Source organism: Hippocampus guttulatus, chromosome 17 (genome assembly GCF_054856545.1).
Source record: "Hippocampus guttulatus isolate MCC_2025c chromosome 17, RoL_Hgut_1.0, whole genome shotgun sequence".
NCBI lineage: Eukaryota > Metazoa > Chordata > Actinopteri > Syngnathiformes > Syngnathidae > Hippocampus > Hippocampus guttulatus.
The window spans coordinates 12,515,889-12,535,778 of NC_141277.1; the positions used below are offsets into that span (position 1 = coordinate 12,515,889).

The window sequence follows — 19,890 nt, forward strand, 5'->3', positions numbered from 1 at the left end:
GCCAAAAGACGTGCGTGCGTACACGTCCACGCTGATGCACGCACAGCGGAGAACAGCTGCTGAGTCGCGCTTCACTCGAGTGGCGTTGCTACAAAAATGTCAATATAAATTTTGATGGCCATCGATTGCAGTTTTGACACATTAGGCAGCATTTAGATTCCTCCATTAAGGGTTTGGACCGTCATGAAGCAGGACGATTATTATATAAATAAGGACGGCGGGACGATAACGGAAGGGTACGCTGGTTGCGGGCGGAGGACAGACCAGCAAAATAGGGTAAAGTGCCCGTCTCTGGTGTTCACGCCCACAACGGCGCAAGACACCGTTAGTAAACTATGCCAAGGTGATGTGTGAAAATACCAAAACAAAGTCCTGCCGAGTGTTGGGACGAGCGACACTGGTGCATCAATCAGCACAGTGCCGAGAGCTCAAGAGTGAAACCCTGTTTCGGTGCATGTATTGCTTTAAGAAAGAATCACGTGACCAATACAGGAACTGAATCGTTTGAATGTGCCGCACCAAAGTGTGTTTATAAGGAAACAAACTGTATGAACATGTCATGGGTTTGTTGGCTGGAGTTTTGCGAAATTATGGATCGTTGTAAGAAGTTTTCCCCAGTGTGGAATAATTTTGATCTTGATAAATTTTTTCTCCTTTGAACATTGTTTACTGTGGCGCATTGCACCCACTTTATCAGTTTATCAAGTGAATGACCTGTAATACATATTCAGCGTTTTTTGGCCACGACATTCGTCAAAGGAGAAGTATCTGTGCTTGGTGGTTGCGCCTTCTCGGCAGCACGCCTGTACCAGCACAGATTTTAATTGGGAGGAATGTCGGCGCCATTGACTGTCGGTGCTGGACAGACCTGTGGCGCTTGTGTTTTTTGCGCCTGTAATGGGCAGCATTTTTCACAACCCCGTTTTGTTCAGTAGAGATGTCGGCGCTGTTGGACAGTCGGCGTTGGTGTGGCTGGATGGATGGCTGCTGAAGTTGAGGATGAGGAGAGAGGAGCGTCGGTGCACAGCGCCGATGCGTATTTGGAACCGAGAGTCGCCGCTTGGAATTGAAATGGATTTCCATGGTACAGGAGAAATGAACCAATCTCTTTTTTCGTCAATGGATGCTACAGCTTCTTGTTGACTTTGAAATTTAGCTTGTAGCCGACGTGTGCACATTTTGAGCATGACGTCTCTGTACCACTGGTTAAAGGACACTTTGATTCTCTCCTCTTTCATCTCAAGCTGCTTCAAACAACAAAGCGTGTGACGAAAAAGTGGTTAGGACTGCATGACTGTCCGTGTTTTATGTTATGTGTTGTGTTTATTATTTTACTTTATGTTAACTGTTTTGTTAAGCGCTTTGTTATAGCTGCCGCTGTTGTGAAAGCGCTATATAAATCAGCATGTATTGTATTGTATGATAGTCAGTTAAATCAGAATCATCTTTATTGGCCAAATATGTAGAACACACAAGGAATTTGTCTCCGGAATAACACGCTGCATTAGTATCATCATAAACAAGGACATGACAAATAGGTATGGAAGGACATTTCGCAATGTAAGTGAACCATAGTGCGGTGGTACCACCCAGTGACAACTGTGAGACAACGTGCAAAGTATCAAGCAGAGCTAAAGTGATCAATGGTAGAATACAATACTATGACAGTTGTACAGTTGGTGCAGAAAATCATTGAACCATTTTAGAGTGACCACTAGCAGTATTTGTTGTACAAGAAGAGTGACTACATCAGTGACTGTTTAGGGAGTTAATGGCGAGAGGGAAGAAGCTGTTTAAGTGTCTGCTGGATTTGGTGCGCATGGATCTGTAGCGCCTGCCTGCGGGGAGTAGCTGGAAAAGGTGGTGGGCATTGTGCGGGGGATCCAGGAGGATTTTCCGTGCCCTTGTTTTGATTCTTGCAGTGTGCAAGTCCTCAAGAGTGGGTAGGGCGGTGCCAATGATTTTTTCCGCCGTTATAACTGTCCGTTGAAGTCGGATTTTGTCCTTTTTTGTGGTAGCCCCAAACCAAACCGTGATGGAAGAACACAGGATTGATTCGATGACTGCCGTGTAGAACTGACGTAGCACCTCCTGTGGCAGGCAATGCTTCCTCAGCAGCCTCAGGAAGTACATCCTCTGCTGGGCCCTTTTCAGGATGGAGATGGTGTTGACTTCCCACTTCATGTCCTAGGAGATTGTGATTCCCAGGAACTTGAAGGTCTCGACGGTAGACACAGGGCAGTTGGATAGTGTGAGGGGCAACTGTGGTGAAGGATGTTTCCTGAAGTCCACGATCATCTCTACAGTCTTGAGCGTGTTCAGCCCGAGGTTGTGTCGGTTGCACCAGAGCTCCAGCTGCTCCACTTGGTACGCAGACTCGTCGCCGTCTTTGATGAGACCGATGACCGTGGTGTCGTCTGCGAACTTTATGAGTTTGACAGCTTTACAGTTGCTTTATTCATTTTATCTTATAATTGCGAGATCCTCCATAATTGAAGTTCAACGCTGCCTGTCAGAAGCAAACACACCCAGAAACCAAGACCCTTTACAATATTGGAAATGGAACCAGAAAATATATCCACATCTGCATCAACTTTCATTTAAAACTCTCTGCTCACCATCGTCATCTGAACCATGTGAAAGAGTATTTTCTGAGGCTGGGGAGCTGGTGTCTCAGAGGAGAAATCGCCTTGGAGCAAAGACACTCCAAAAGCTTTTGTTCCTCAATAAAAAATCATAAACTAATCACTTTTTTGTCTTTTATTTCACATGATTCAACAAATATTTTCTACGTAAGTTAAAAATTGTAACTGAATTGTAACTCAAATTTGCTACATTTTACAAACCAACTCAGTTTAGCATTTACACAAACAAGGAATTTCTTTACAACTTAGCTCCTAGGATCATTGGGACACACAAACCTCTCTACCACGGTAAGGTGACGGCTCACGGAGGGCTAAGTCGTGTTTATGGTTAAGAAATAAAAAGTACATAAATGGTCAAATTTTTCAAAGGGGTGGAAATGGGATCATATCTGTATCATTCTAAAGCAGTGGAACTCACTGATAGGCTGTGCCAACAAGACCTGGAAGACTCTGGTGACTGCCATCTTGGAACAGCTGCTTAGGACTTGTTTCTGTGATTCTCACAAAGGGCCATGACAGTGAAGGGCAGTCATTAATATTTTTAGGTTTATCAGCCGTTTTTATAGAAAGAGAATTATTTACACAAACATACTTGTGATTTATTATTATTATTATTATTTTTGGTCCACGATTTTCCTATTTTTTCCTATATGTTTTTCGTATCCACAAATAGAGGAGCAATTTTCACATCCACAAATATATGCACGATTTACATGCTTGTAATAATATTATTTCTTAAAATGCACTGTTCTATAACAATGCATCTTGATGACATCACCTAAAGCAGACAGCCTTACCTTCTTGCTCAGCCACCCACAAAAAGCAGCATTCACATCATTCTTGTGATTGGCAAGCATGAATGTCCATGTCAAGGAACTGGTTCAGTGGCAGCCGCTGATGAATTCTTTAAGGACTGGTATGTATTTGGTACATCTTGCAGTTCTTCCATAGCCAACTTTTGCCCTTTTTTTGCAAACAATCATTTGCCACATTGGAGAAACAAAACTGCTCGAGTTGCAGGCAAGAAAGGAGGCATGTGATCACACATTGAAGTTCTAAATTCTAAAATGTTTACAATTTCAATGGATTACTTCTACAATGTTCCTTGGAAATAACAATGTGCCTCAAACTGGGGGCTCCTGAGTGCCTACAAGTACCATATTGGTGACTTTCCCTCAAGAACGCCACGTGTATATGCCATACAGTTTTGCCACATAGCTGCATCTGACTGACTTTACCCGAGCCTTTACATCATGTAAATTGTTAAGTATACCTTCAGTTCAAAATATCAAGTCGCCTCATCTGTCAGTATTTCTCTTCTAAAGGTGGGCATGTTGAATTTGCATTTCAACTTGACTCTGGTCTCATTATTGTTTTGTTTGTGACCAACAGATGGCAGTAGAGGGCTTCTCCTACTGCATCACACCTGTTGGTAATTCGTTCTTTTCTTTCAAAATGACTGCCACGCCGACCACTCGGGGTTGGACTGTCGCGTTACTGTCATGGGTTTTTATTTGTTTGTTGCTTTGACTTTTGGGGTTGTTCACAGGACTCTGTTATTGATTTAGTTTGTTCAGCATGCTCATCTAGTGAGTTTTAATAAAATGGGTTCAGTACACACTGCTTCTCCTGCCGCCCTGCTTTTTGGGCCCACGGCCATCACGGACTCAAGACAGTCTCCACAGGTGGAGTACAGTATATTAAAGCAATTAATGTTTTTGTTTGTTTTGCTCATGGATGGATGTAGATAGATTTAGTAACAATTCTCAACTCAACTGTATTTATAAAGCACTTTAAAACAGCCATCGCTGTATACAAAGTGCTGTACATGGAGTAAATATCATATATATATATATATATACAGTATATATATATATACAACAATAAATTAATAACGAAGATAGTAGAAAGCACAAAACAGTAAAACAATGACTGTAAATGACTGTTGTGCATTAAAAAAAATGGACATCCAAAGGACACCAGAATGCGTTGCAAACACTTTATTACACAAATAACATTGTTACTAAAATAGTACCTTTGCAGCAAAATTGTCACAATAAATATCAATTCACATGTGACTGCAACATCCTATTTCTATGGCATGCTTTTAGTACATGAATCATTCGAGGGACAAATCAAGCAGATAAACAGACACATATTTGGTGAAAGGAAATGAAAGGTCAAGCAAGTTACCCATTTCATTTCATACACATTTCCAAACATACAAGTCAACGCATCCACTATCAGAGCCGCTTTTCCTCACGAGGGTCGCGAATGCTGGAGCCGATTTGGGCAGGAGGTAGGGTACACCCTGAACTGGTTGCCAGCCAATCGCAGGGCACTCTAACAAACATTTGCGCTCGCAATCACACCTAGGGACAATTTAGAGTGTTCCATTAACATGCCATGAATATTTTTTAGGAATGTGGGAGGAAACCGGAGTATCCGGAGAAAACCCACACAGTTCAGGGTGTACCTCACCACAAGTCAACTGGAATAGGCTCCAGGTCACTCACGGCCATTAATAGTGAGGATAAGTGGTATAGTGAATGGACCAATGGTCTAATGAGTAAATAATTGAAATGAGCGTAAGATAAGCATGGACACAGTGCTATGGACTCGGCTGTTTATCAGAGTCTGATTGACCATTTACATTCTCACAAAACAAAACATGAATGTGTAAATATATCATTTTTTTGACTGACGGTGAAGGAAGAAGAATCAGTACAAGAGTACAAGCTATAATAGCAGCAGCAGTTTACCTCCTATGGTACACTTTATAATGGCAGACGATGACAAAAGGCAAAAGATGAAAAGGCACAAAATTGTAATCGAAATGTGACCGAGTCAAACCATCGACAATAAATGAAATATAATGGCATGGAATTTTTGATACATGGAAGATATTTATGCGTAGAAGGAATCCACCTTTGTTGTTAATAAAATCTGACATTAAATTACAATATAAATGGATTCCTTTGAATCCCAACATTTACTTGTCCAAATCTCAGGAAAAGCTTTCTGGTGTAAAGTCACAAAAACTGTAGAATGTTAAATACAAACTCAGTAGAATGAGCAATGACTGAATTAAAAAAAAAAAGTTAACCATTATGAACAGCTTACATGGGCGTTTTCTGTTGTCAACCTTTATCTTTATGGAAAAAGCACAACAACCAGCACAAATGCTTGTTAATTTTATTGTTGTGGCATCTGAACCACACTTAAGACATAAAAAACAAAACAAAACAAAACCTACTGTAATACTATTCGAGAGCGATGATATAATTGTTTTCGGAACATGGGCTTGTTAAATTAAGATTAAATAATTTGATTTAATTATAGCAACAAAAAAAATACATTTATGTACAGTCCCTACTTAAATATATAAACAATAAGGCATCTAACACAACAGTTACATGATGATGGATGACATGAAATATACTCTGGCCATGTAAGCAAAAGATTGTGGTGTGCTCCAAATCTTCCTAAGAGGACGATGGAGGTGGTGTGGGACGAGCGGAGTACTCTTCGTTCTCAGACTCGCTGCTCCCCTCGTCGTTCCGTTCCTGGTCGCTGCCTTCGGTACTCAGTTGGTCAAAGCCCTGACGACTGTAACCCTTATGGGAGGCAAAGAAGTTTCCGAGGTTCAGGCTGCCGACTGCTTTACCTGGCCAGAGGGGAAAACATCACAAATTATGTTGCTTGCTTCATCCGGCTGTCTGTTAGGAGGCAGGAATATGCAAACACTACACAACTGATTTCTCTGAAGCTGAGTAGAGGGGTGGCACATCTACTGAAAAACAACACTTTCATTTTTGATTGTCTTTAAAAGGTGTGGATGCAATCACTTGCTTTCACATTTCACTGTTACCATCCACTTGAAGTGGGGCTCCGTGAGACAGGTGGCCCAGATTCAGCAGATGTTGCTACAGCTACTGGCCCGAGTGGAAAAATATGGCTTTGTGAATTTGATAAATCACATCAAACAGACATGTTTCGCATTTTGTCGTCCATTACAGAATTCCACTTTTTTTAAACCACTTTAAACAACCATTGCTGCATACAAAATCTGTCAAACAACTAGAACAGTGAAAACAGTAAGTTAATAACACAAACTAATGAATTAATAATTAACAGATTACTTACGGTATTCAACTCCTTAATCAATCCGTTAATACTAACACAAATATAGCAGACACCATTAACCACAAAAACAATTTACAAAAATTACTATCAAAAATTGTGAAAGTGGGGAAATTGTGGAAAAAATGCAGCGAATAAGCAGCAGGTGTATTGGTAAAACATTAAGTATTGTGTTTTACAATAACACTCAGATATATTCATAGTTTTTTAGCTAGTCCCACCTTTCTTCAAGCAGCAGGCGGAGTACACCCTGAATTGGTTGCCAGCCAATCGCAGGGCACACATAAATAAACAACCATTTGCGCCCATAATCACACCTGGGCACAATTGGCAGTGTTCCATTAACCTGCCCAGGCATGTTTTTGAAATGTGGGAGGAAACCGGAGTACCCGGAGAAAAGCCACAAAGAGAACACGCAAACTCCACACAGGAAGGCCAGAGCTAGAATTGAACCCTGCACCCCTGCATTGTGGGGCGGACATGCTAACCAATCGTCGACCGTGCCACCCTTTCAACCTATCATATCGACTGACGAACAAGTACATGCATAAAAATTAAAGTTTACTGATCTCCAGCCAGTATCAGCACACATGCCAATGTGAAGACCAGGTCAGATTAGACCTGTTCATGACATAGCATCTTTCTAGATCAGGGGTGAGCAAACTTTTTGGCTCGGGGGCCGCATTGACTTTTAAAATTTGGCAGAAGTGCCAGGTCAGCACGAGCTGTGGTACATTAAAAAAAAAAAAAAAATGCATTTGTTGACAGTCCATATCAAACATCAACAGAACAAAAGCACGAACGTACTGTATTAATATACTTTTTTAAAATGACAACAGTGTTGTTGATGACCTATTTTAGCCTGTGCATTGCTGCAGATGGGTTGTGATCAGACCAGTAGAAGTAGAGCGATACAGAGGTCCTAGGTGGTCGAAAAGATCCCGCCCCCCCCCCTCCTTGTGTTCTGCAACTTCAAGTCAATGCGCCACCTGGCGGTGAAATGCCTGTCATTACAAGTCCAATTGAAATGAATGCAATCATTCACATCGGACCTTAATTGTAGACCGACCTTCGGCGGGCCGGATTAAAAAGACCAACGGGCCGGATTCGGCCCGCGGGCCGTAGTTTGCCCACCACTGTTCTAGATCAAAGAAGGATGAGCGCCGGCAGGCAATTCAACTCGGTGGCGTCTCATTGATGAAATGAGAAGTCTTCTATTTTGTCTTTGGTTTATCATTCATGAAACATATGGCTGGATTTATCCTCGTCACTACTTCTTTACAGTGCTTTGATTTTCAAATCATTTCAATGTGACTCAACTGGGCGTGGTGCCCTAGCGCCCTCTATCGATACCACTGAAGAGAAATTACTTACCACTGATTTTTCCTAAAATCCCTCCAACAGCACTGGGCCCAGTTTTCACCTCATACCGGTCTGCAGACAGATAAAAGTTGGAGTGAGTGAAAGAAACAAGCTAGCCAAGCAAGTTGTGTCCATTGCATGAACCTCATGAATGGATCTTGCAATGATAGGTGTAATTCTTTTTTTTTTCTTGAGGAAGTGGCACCTACGCAAGTGAAAATCCAATATTTACTTCTGCTGATTTTATGGCCACTCGGTTTACTTTTCTTGAATGAAAAAGTAGACGATACGTATGATGAAACTGTCCTTTAACTGAGATAAAACAGTGGCAAGCAACCCAAATAATCTTTCCTGTCATACTTAACTGTTTTTTCTCCAGCAGATGAAGACTCCTACGGAGATGACAAGCAGAAGAGGGATGAGCAAGAGCAGAGTGATGACCACTGGTAGGAGACCATGCTCTTTGTTTGGATGGGGAACAGTCTTTTTCTTCTCCTCATCTTGTGGCTTCAGGTGTTGAGCCAAATATGGCTTCTGTTCAACTGCTGCAGTCTTTGACACGTTCTGCTCTGGCGTCTCCTTGGTTTGGATAAATGCCTCAATTTCTACGCAGAAAGGAAAATAAGAAAGAAGTTTCGTTCATAAACCAAAAAACTGCTATTAATGTTTTAAGCGACATGTCTGTGGTGTCATCCAATGAATGGCAGTAATATTACTTCAATTTACACCAACTATTTTATTTGCATTATCTATACAGTGCCATTAAAAGGATTTGCCCCCTTTAGTTTATTGGGGGGGGGGGGGGTTGCAAACTATCACGTTTAACATTTTGGGATCATCAAACTAATTTCAAAATCTCACATGGATATCTTCAGCGAATTTTTCAAAACTGTTCGATTGAAAACATTCCAAACATATCTGGCCCTATGTGGAAAATAGTCCCGTAACTGTCCCCCTTGTTAAATCATGAGTTAACAGTAACAGTGCAGAAAATACAGTACTTTCTGACCACTGGAAGACATGAATCTGATCGAATGGCCATGACATGCGAAGTCCCTCGAGGGTCAGTCGTTGGACCCCTTTTGTTTCGTCTGTATATGTAAACTTTGGGTCAAATATTTTCGATTAGAAGGTTAATGTTGGTTATCATGGTTATGCAGATGACACAAAGCTATATTTATCAATGTCGCCAAATGACAGCCATTTCATTCATGTGCTGTCACTGTCTCAAGCAAATTAACAAAAATTTCCTTCAACTAAACCAAAACAAAACAGAGGTGTTAATGGCAATTAAGAAAAGAAGACTGCTGTTAGAAAACACCTGGAGTCACTGTCATTCGAAACCAAAGACCAAGTCGGAAAGCTTCGGGTGCTGACAGACTCAGACTTGACTATCAGTAGTCATAAAATGTGTTTCCATGTTGTCCTTGTACAGTACCATGTTTTAGTAATATTGGTGAGCTACTTTAGTATTTCCTCATCTTTACTTCCGAATGTCGTTAACTGTTCTGTTTTTAAATGCTTTTAGGTGTTGTGGCTTTCTTTGTGCTATATATACTGTATGTTAGCTTTTATAGATGGTTAGTAAGCCCATATTGTCTAGATATTTGAAGTTATTAACATTTAATACATTGTTGCAGTCTGTCTTGTGTTTGAAATCAAGTATGGCCTACTATGTTGGTCATCTTTGAATGGATCTCATGTTTCTTTTGTCTGAAACAAAAGTGAACCTTTTTGAAAGGTGTGTGGCCTGTGACATTTAGTGTAAACATAACATGGCATTTAATTTTATTTTTTTTATATACTTGTATATATCAGCAATCAAACATGGTGAGGACAGTGTGATAGTCTGGGGCTGCTGGCTACTTCAGGACTTGGATGACTTTTAATTATGGATCAATTAATTCTGCTGTCTACCATAAAATCCTGCATGCAAACATCTGGCCATCAGTTTGTGCCCTTACACACAAGGTTAGGTTATGCAACAGGACAACTACCCAAAACATACCAACAAGTCCACCTCTGAATGGTTTAAAAAGGGGGGGGGGGGGCAGGGGGAGTGTTGGAGTGGCCGAGTCAAAGTCCAGACTTAATCCAAATGTTATGATGTGGAATGATCTTTAACGGGCACTTCATGCTTGAAAACTGTCCAATCAGACTGAGTGGAAAACAATTCTGCAAATAGAGGGCCGAAATGGCTCGGCAGGGATGCATACGACATGTGATCACAGTGACCAGTTATCACAAACACTCAATTTCAGTTATGACTGCCAAGGGTGGCATAATCTTGTTTTATGTTGAGAGGGAAGAAATTTCATCTGTGCTGTATGTTACACATACAGTATATTTGATGATACTGTTTGGTCCCAGCGGCCCTTGTACATCCCATCCTGTAGACTTGGGCCCCCTGTCTCCTTATCTTAAGTCAACAGTCTCAAACTTGGGCCTTAAACTGGACAGTGATTTCAAACTTGACCGGCAAATTGGTGCCGTTGTTAAATCCAGCCGGCCAAAATAAAACCTCTCCTCTCTCATGAACACTTTGAGACAGTAATTCATGCCTTTGTCACATCCCGGCTCGATTACTGCAATTCTCTTTACTTTGGAGTCAGCCAGTCCTCCATTAAGCGCCTTCAGCTGGTCCAGAATGCCGCTGCCCGCCTCTTGACTGGTACTCGTAAGAGGGAGCACATAACTACTACTCTGGCATCCCTTCACTGGCTGCCCATACATTTTAGAGTTATTTTCAAGATCCTCTTATTTGTTTTCAAATCTCTAAATGACCTCGCGCCACCTTACCTCTCTGAGCTCATCTGCCCCTACACACCGCCTCAGGTCTGTGGACCAGACATTATTAGAAGTACCAAGAACTAAACTGAGGCTCAGAGGGGATCAAGCCTTTTCTGTTGCTGGTCCCTCTCTCTGGAATGACCTCCCACTGAACATTCGGCAAGCCTCCTCGCTGCCCATCTTCAAAACTCTCCTCAAAACTCACTTGTATACTTTGGCATTCGACTCAGCATGACTTAGATTTGTTCTTGGTTTTACTGATTGGTGCTTTCTACCGTCTTTATTACCGATTTGTTTTACTGTTTATTGTATATGTTAAATTGCTCCATTACAGCACTTTGTATGCAGCGATGGCTGTTTGAAAGTGCTCTATAAATACAGTTGAGTTGAGACAATAAAGTTTATCCAATCCAATCCAATCCAATCCAAACATTTATTAAGTCAAGGGGGGCAATTATTTTCTTATATGACCACATAGGTTTGGAAATCTTTTTCCCGTCTTAAAAAAAAAGCATCTAGAAACTTCATTTTATATTTACTTGGGTATTCTTTGCAAGACATTGAAATTGGTTTGGTGATCTGCAACATTAAAGCAAAAATAAATCTGCAAAAGAAAATGATTGAAGGGCTCTGACATCCGCCGACTTGGGTTAATTAGTGGAGCCCAGAGTTCAAAGTAAACATGGTGAAGCTGGATTTAGCTGTTATGCTGCACACAAATGGAATAAGTCAGCCCTGAGTGTAAATATTTCGAATCCAGATTAAAAACTTTGCACTTGTGACAAATACATTTGGTGATTTATTTTTTGACCAACTTGATTATTTTTGTTGCTGAAAAACCTCTGCTCCACACTGCCTATTTACGAGTTATACAGCATGGTAAAAACGAATGCAAATGTGAATATTTACTTTGTAAATTAATTTGTGATTCATGTCCGCCGCTAAAAGTTCGACCTGGTCTACCCTCTATTCTGTTCCTAGTCAAATAAATTAGTCTGGAGCCCTGACTAGGTGGGGAAAACCACATGAAAAGACCTTGAAATGTTTTTTTCCGATCCGGTTATCCTCACAAGGGTCGCAGGGGGTGCTGGAGCCTCTCCCAGCTGTCTTCGGGCAGTAGGCGGGGGACACCCTGAACCGGTTGCCAGCCAATCGCAGGGCACACAGAGACAAACAACCATTCATGCTCACACTAACACCTAGGGACAATTTAGAGTGTTCAATCAGTCTGCCATGCATATTTTTGGAATGTGGGAGGAAACCCGAGTACCCGGAGAAAACCCACGCAGGCCCGGGGAGAACATGCAAACTCCACACATCGATGCCGGAGTTGGAATTGACCCCGGTACCTCACTGTGAGGTCGACGCGCTAACCACTGGACCACCGGGCCGCCTACCTTGAAAAATAACCCAAATAAATCCAATGGATGCAAATGATACTTTAAAAGTGAAAATTAATTTAAAAGTTCAATTACCGTAAATTCCAGGCTGCAGACCGCACCTGATTAAGAGCCGCATGCTCAGATTTATGAAGAAAAATCAATTTTATAATAATAATAATAATACATTTTATTTATAAGTGCCTTTCAAGACACCCAAGGACACTTTACAATAACAAAAAACACAAAACAATACGGGTTGAGCAGCGGCAGCCAAAACGCGCCAGCGTTCACTCAACCCGGAAGTCAGAAAAAATTTTGGAAATATATGCGCCGCACCGTACTATAAACCGCTGGCCAATGAGTAGGCGGGGGTTCGCTTCTGCGTCCTTGCCGCCGTGGAGCGCAGTGGTCCCCCGCTGAACCCCCGCATAAAAAAAACGCAAAATTTATTAAAGTGAAAATAATCTCCATATTTTTATGAGCATGATAAATGCATTTTATCATTGTCCGCTTCATATTACACGCCGCAGTGTTGAAAGTGTGGAAAAAAAAACTAGCGGCTTGTTATCCGGAATTTACGGTACATTTTTTTCCGATCAGTATATAGTGGGTACAGGATTCGCATTCTCCACATGTGGCAACCATTTTTAAAAATTTGATTATGCATCTGAGGTATAGTTTTCTCAACAATGAAGTGGTGGACTGGCGTAATGCAGTGAGGGCTGAGGTGCTCAATTAAGCATTTAAACCCAACATTTCTCATCAGCGCCTCTCTGATGCCCCGTGGGAGTTTGCCATGTTATGCAAATTCTTCGGACAACATCGGTTGGTGGAGGAGCAAGAGGTTTGTTTCTTTGCCATTGTAATCATGCAAAAATGCTCAAAACGTGGTGGTGTTTCTAATGCGTGATAAAGTTGGTCATATCAAACTTCACTGGTTCTATGCCACCATGGAAAAACTTTTCTTTCTTCTTTGTTAGCACTTGAACGCAATCTGTTGGGATCATGTGGGCTGTGCATGCTGGATCCAGGCGCTGCGGCATATAAATGCTTGAGTGGAGTGTGGACAGTTTGTATTGGACCGCTTATATATTTCAGATGTAGGTGCCAATCTCTGTTGGTCTTTTCCACAAAATCCCAATATGATATGTATACATTTGTGGTTGTAATGTGACAAGATGAGGAAAGGTGTGAATACTTTTACAACCATGGTTGCATAATATGCATTTGGAAAATTACCTTCAAGTTCTTGAACTTCAATGCCAGCCTTCTTGACTGAACGATGTGTCTCTGGGATAGGAAACAAAGGTAATGAGAATAACCAAAAATGGGGAATGATGAAAAAAAAAATAGAGTAGTGGTAAAAGTAGCCGTACTTACTCTCAGCTGTAAACTTGAAAACAGTCTTGCTGGTCGCATCCCCGACAAAGATGCTACCATTTTGGGTAACAGCAATGTCATGAGGCATTTGAAACTCCTGAAAATAATTTCAATATAATGTGAAACAAAATACATGAAACCATATCAACAAGAGGATAGCAGATCCAAAGTAGAATGCTATTTGGCTGCATTTGCATTGTTTTTGGACATTTTAATTTGAGTTGGTTTGGGATATTTGGCCCTGTTCGCTTCCTCATTGTTCTCCCAAATCAAGTGCATTTCTGTTTACATACAGTGGTAAGTTCAAGGCTGAATGCACCAAAAATGTGTAAAATGGACTTTCAAAACATTTTGGTGAAAGATAAGCCCATTTCAAATTAGATTTTTTTTCTGAAATAATCATGGTGGAAAGAAAAGCTATATGGAATGAAAATCATTTGTGTGAAACTCGAAGTTCAGGAACCACTTAGAGCAGGTGTACCCATTACGTCGATCGTGATCGACCGGTAGCTCGCGGGCGATCGCGAGGAGTGTAGAGAAGAAAAAAAAAACAACCAACCATTTGTGTGTCTTTGTGCATGTTAGTCATATATTTTTTGTGTTAATGTACACTGCACCCTAATCATCCTTTCAGTCACACTTTCACAAAAAGTATTTACAAAATAAAATAAAATAAAGCAGGTCATCTTAACCTAGGTTGGCGCGTGACCTGCGTCACCGGAAGTTGTGAGCGCTCAGCAGTCTGCAATTGCAGCTAGTGATCAGGGCTGTCCCACCATATCGTGTATCGTTGTGATTATTCTCATTCAGAGTTTGTTTCATGTACAATTGCTGAGGGCACGGGCAAAGAATGGGTATCTGGAGGGCCAAGAGAAGCATTTTAAAGCGGAACGAATGACCTACGATAATTAACAGGCTTCATAAGTACAGAAAAAAAGTAGCATGCCCCCGTGTCAGGCTGTTTTTCATCTTGACGTGCGTGTGTGTGCGCGGTAACTGGTCGATTGCGGGAGGTTGGTTGTTTGAAAAATAGATCTTCGGTCAAAAAAGTTTGGGCACCCCTAACTTAAGTCAAGTGGGTCACGGGAGTTCAATCATCTCTGTAATGTATGTACAATTCGTACATATATTTGTGTGAGTTTAAATATATGTTTACCCATTTCTTAGGGCTGAAGGTATCCAGAATGTCCTTAGTTGCATAATTTATTGCAAAACCAGTTGGAGGAGGGGAATTCCCCTCCATAGATTTTCCATTTACTGCAAAGATTGTGCCATCTTCACCTGCACACAAGCATATTGAAAAGAAAGCATACATTTCATAGAGAGATTGTACTTTGTCCAAAGAGAGCCAAAACAACCATGAGTTATATTAGAAAAATGCTCATTAGTATACCACCCTCCTCAAATGGTGCCCTTGACTCATAGACATTATGCCCCAAATAACAAAAAGGGAATCTTCCTCAGGAAACAAAAACGTGCCTCACCCTATATAGGCTGGACATCATTTGAATTGGTTGTTCATAAACGGTGTCTATCTGCAACTGTTTTGTGAAAGAAGTGAAGATTTACAATATTTTTGATAGAGTATCGTCAAATCATCGTTATTATTTTGAAAGGAAAAAAAAAATTTTTTTTGTTTTGTTTTCAAAGGGTAAAAAGCCTAATGCTTTTTTTCTACATCCATCATTTGTATGGATGTTAAAAAAAACACCAATAACAAGTTACAGTATATATGTTGTCTATTTAATTTTAACATCTCATTAATTTAAAATAGCTTTGATCACCAAGTGTAAGTTACTGAAACTTTGGGCGAATCACAGATTCCACCAGCAGGCAAGCGTGTTGTTTGAACAAACACAAAAATAGATCCAATCTTGACAGATGCACAAAACGTTTGCTCAACGGGGATACAAGATACTGTATACTGCAATCATACCGACTGTGAGTTGAGCTAATCTCATGATTACAAATGAAGTCAATACAGTTTGAATATATAGGGCCGAAATTTTACATGCAATTGCTTTTCATTAATGTTGAGAGGAGATGCTGTAAACATGAAATGTTGTATTTAGTGTTTAGAGGCTTTTTTTAAAAGCTTTTTGAGGGTTTTAATTTTTATTTTTTCAATTGCATTTTCACCATGGTGGTGGTCGGCTGTAGAGTAAATATACAAGTTGCTTAAATAGATATGTTGCGCCATCTTCTGATCGAATTGGTGATCAAGTATAATTTTTTTTCAAACCTCATCACTGGTCGACCCCTACAAATCCTAAAAAAACACGCGGCCAAAACAACCATTTGGTCGGTCCTGAAGAGTCAGGACGGAAAACGCAAATTGAAGAAAGCTAAGCTCTCTGGCCAGATCCGTAAACTCACCTCCAACCGGACTGTAAGTGATGGCATAGACACTTTCTCCAAACTCTTCTTTTTTTATTTCCTTAACAAACTCTCCAGTTTGAGCTATAAAGCACTGGATGCGCCCATTCTCCCGGTCAGCCACACACACTTCTTTTCTCTTTGGCAGAAATACAAGGCTGTGTGGGATCCGGAACGGTGTACGCCTTCTACGGTCTGAAGAGCCTAGATGACAGGATTTTCAATCATCATCATCACATCAGTAACCTTGAGCTAGCTCCAATTCACAACCAAGGTACTTTAGACAAGGAACAGGTTGAGAATCACGCTCCTTTATTCATTAATGAAATCCAAATGAACCCCAAATGAGCAAACAACCGCATCTTGGTGTGACGAGGCCGATTTACAATCGGAAATCATAATCTTCGCCCAACTACTTCATCTGGATGCCTTCTTCCTAATGTGAGATACTCAGGGGCTCCACCCCCTCGGCTCATCCTTCTGCACGCCACTGAATACTATGAGGAAGACTAGTAATAGTATTGTTAAAATGCACGTCCATCATTAATGTTCATCAGAATGACAAAGTAATGTCATTATTGGTGTATAAGCTGTTTTCTCAGTTTATACACCTCTGTCATTTTTCTTTCTCTCTACCCTCTGCCTCTCAATCACAACCCAATCGGTCTCCGCTGATGGCCACCGCACTTTTGTAGTCGCTGTTGTATTTGAGGTTTGAATGAATGTTTTAATGTTTACTCAAATGCCAAGTACAAATCCAATTCCGATGCAGTTGCTATGCTGTGTTACATAAAAACAGAACACAATTATTTACAAATCATGTTCAACCTATATTTAATTGAATACACTACAAAGGCAAGACATTTAATGTTCAAACTGACAAACTTTATTGTTTCTTTTAGCAAATAATCAATTTAGAACATTTTGGCTACAACACATTCCAAATAAGATGGGACATGATCATGTTTACCACTGTGGTACATCACCTTTTATTTTAAGATTAAGATTACGATTAAGATATCCTTTATTTGTCCCACACTGGGGAAATTAACAGTCTACAGCAGCAGGATTGTGGGTAGAAAGAAGAAAGAAGAAAAAAAACAAACACCGTTCAATTAAGTGCAATATAAATTCAAAATGGATAAGTCGCAGTGCTATTTTTTATTTTAGCAACATTTAATAAACATTTGTTAACTAAGGACAATAATTGTTGAAGCTTTGTGGCTAGAATTCTTTCCCATTCGTGCTTGATGGGATCTCCGTCATATTTTACACTTTATAATGCGCCACACATTTTCAATGGGAGACAAGACTGTACTGCAGGCAGGCCAGCCTAGTCTCCGCACTCTCTTACTACAAAACCATGCTATTGTAACACCTGCTAAAATTGTTTTGGCATGATCTTTCTTAAATAAGCAGGGTTATCTATGAAAGACGTTTGGATGGCAGCAAATGCTTCTCCAGAACTTGTATGTCCCTTTCCTCATTAACAGCACCTTTACAGGTGTGCAAGTTACTCCTGGCATTGGCACGAACACAGCCCCATACCGTCACAAATGCTCTCTTTTGAACTTTGCTTCAACCACAGTCCCGATGGTTACTTTCCTCTTTGGCCCATGGGACACAACGTCCACCATTTCCAAAAACAATGTGAAACTTGGACTTGTCAGACCACAGAACACTTTTTCACTTTACATCAGTCCATCTTAGATGAGCTCAGGCCCAAAGAAGCTGGCGACATTGCTTGGTGTTTTTGATAAATCGCTTTTGCTTTGCATAGTAGCGTTTTAAGTTGCATAAATGGAATGTAGCGGCGAACAGTATTTACTGTCATTGGTTTTCTGAGGTGGTCCTGAGCCCATGTGGTGATATGCTTTACATATTGATATTGGTTTTTGATGCAGTGCCGCCAGAGGGACTGAAAGTCACAGGCATTCAATGTTGGTTTTTGGCCTTGCCTCTTACATGCAGTGATGTCTACAGATTCTCTGAGCCTTTTGATGATATTATGCACCGTAGATTACGAAATCCCTAAATTCCTTGCAATTATACGTTGAGGAACATTGTCCTTAAACTGTTCGACGATTTGCCCATGCAGTTGTTCACAGAGAGGTGAACCCCGCCCCATCTTTGTGAATTTGTGAATGACTGAGCAGTTTGGGGAAGCTCCTTTTATACCCAATCATGATACACACCTGTTCCCAGTTAGCCCATTCACCTGTGGGATATTCCAAAGAGGTGTTTGATGAGCATTCCTCAACTTTCTCATTCTTTTTGTCACCTGTCCCACCATTTTGGGAATGTGACGTTGCCATAAAATTCTTTCTTTGCAAAAAAAACAAATAGTTACCAGTCTGAACATAAGGTATATTGTCTTTGTAGTGCAATCAGTTAAATATATGTTGAACATGACTTGCAAATCTTTGTATTCTGTTTTTTACTTATGTTAAACAGTGTCCCAACTTCATTGGAATTGGTATTTGTATTACAGTGGCATATTTATCACCACCTGGGGGAACCAAAGATTATTGCATAACAACAGGTTTCATTCTTGGAGGGAGTTTTTCTTGCCTCTGTTGCAATAGTGCTTGCTCATTTGGGGTTTATTTGGTTTTGTTTAATGTTCATTGGTGCGAGCTTTCTGACCCGCTCCTGATGTAAAGTGCCTTGGCATATCTTCTTTTGTAAACCGAATCTAGATAAATGAAAGTGACATATACATCAGGTCGCTATTGGTTGAGTTTATATAGGGTATCAATTTTATACTTTCTTCTAACTTGAGTTCAGAATGATCTGGATAAAACATCAGTTAACTTTCAAGATACTTAAAATAGCCGTTTACTATTTTGCTCAGTTTGATTCTGTGACGCTTATGTTCTTACCAGCTCCCCACTCCGAAAGATATCTTCCATCGGCAGAGAATTTCAGTATCCTTGCATTACAGTAGCCATCAGACACAAAAATGTTTCCAGTTTCATAATCGACTGCCACATCGGTGGGTTGACAAAAATGGTAATGGTCACTTCCTGGTTTGAAAGCCTCTCCCAGAGACAACAAGGTTCTGTCACCACCATCACTACTCACTTTTAAAACCTGAGTGTAAAACAATGAAAGGTATTTGTCAGAGATTTTCTCGGACAAAGTTAAAGAAATGACTCGGCACACGGGAGAATTGTCTTCAATATCGGCGGAAGCGGATCTCTGAGAGCGAACGACGGTTAGTTGCTCCGCGATCACACTCTCAGCTCCCTCTCCGCCGGTTCGAACTTTTATTGTAAAATACAAGAAAAACACTGCCCCCGAGATTTGCATACCGCGCCCCCCGGCCCAGCCTCTCGGTAGTGATCTAATCTACCCGAATACACAAGTCACAGACTTTGCTGATGACAAATGATCACCTGGGCGTGACAGCTGTTCCCAAACTGTCTATTGGTACTCAACAACTCTTTGTTCCCAATTTGTTCATTCCCACTTTGTGATTGAATCTAGTCTACTTCCATCTGTTCGCCCCCCTTGCTTTGACGTGATTACTCAAGAAAAGGCCCTCCGCCCAAACGGCCGACGCCTCTGCGCTGAGTATGTCCAGACATGCCCAAATTAACCGAAACTTTAAACATGATACAATTTTGTTCATAGATTTCTCTATCAGTATTTTATTGAGTTTCTTCAAACGTTCCTTTTTTTTTTTTTTTGCTGAAAACTGTATCTGTCCCCCCCAAAAATGACATAAAACACAGTAGATCACATAAATCAAAGATCTTACACAAAACAAGACATTTTTCATTGGCAAGCATAAAAGTTGATAAAGGGCA

The 19,890-nt window shown here is 40.7% G+C and overlaps 1 protein-coding gene across 4 annotated transcripts in view; it reads right to left on the bottom strand.

The window, feature by feature from the left end:
- Positions 1 to 4,630: 4,630 nt before the first annotated feature.
- Positions 4,631 to 19,890, bottom strand: part of pam (peptidylglycine alpha-amidating monooxygenase) — a 51,318-nt gene continuing 36,058 nt past the window's right edge. For all 4 annotated transcript variants that reach the window (XM_086134256.1, XM_086134258.1, XM_086134255.1 and 1 more), the window contains 8 exons: positions 18,961 to 19,171; positions 16,079 to 16,282; positions 14,859 to 14,983; positions 13,703 to 13,799; positions 13,562 to 13,612; positions 8,516 to 8,755; positions 8,163 to 8,222; positions 4,631 to 6,312 (listed from right to left, as the gene is read on the bottom strand). In XM_086134256.1, the coding sequence (XP_085990382.1) occupies positions 6,131 to 6,312; positions 8,163 to 8,222; positions 8,516 to 8,755; positions 13,562 to 13,612; positions 13,703 to 13,799; positions 14,859 to 14,983; positions 16,079 to 16,282; positions 18,961 to 19,171 (1,170 nt within the window). In that variant the 3' untranslated portion in view covers positions 4,631 to 6,130. The remainder of the gene's footprint in view (positions 6,313 to 8,162; positions 8,223 to 8,515; positions 8,756 to 13,561; positions 13,613 to 13,702; positions 13,800 to 14,858; positions 14,984 to 16,078; positions 16,283 to 18,960; positions 19,172 to 19,890) is intronic.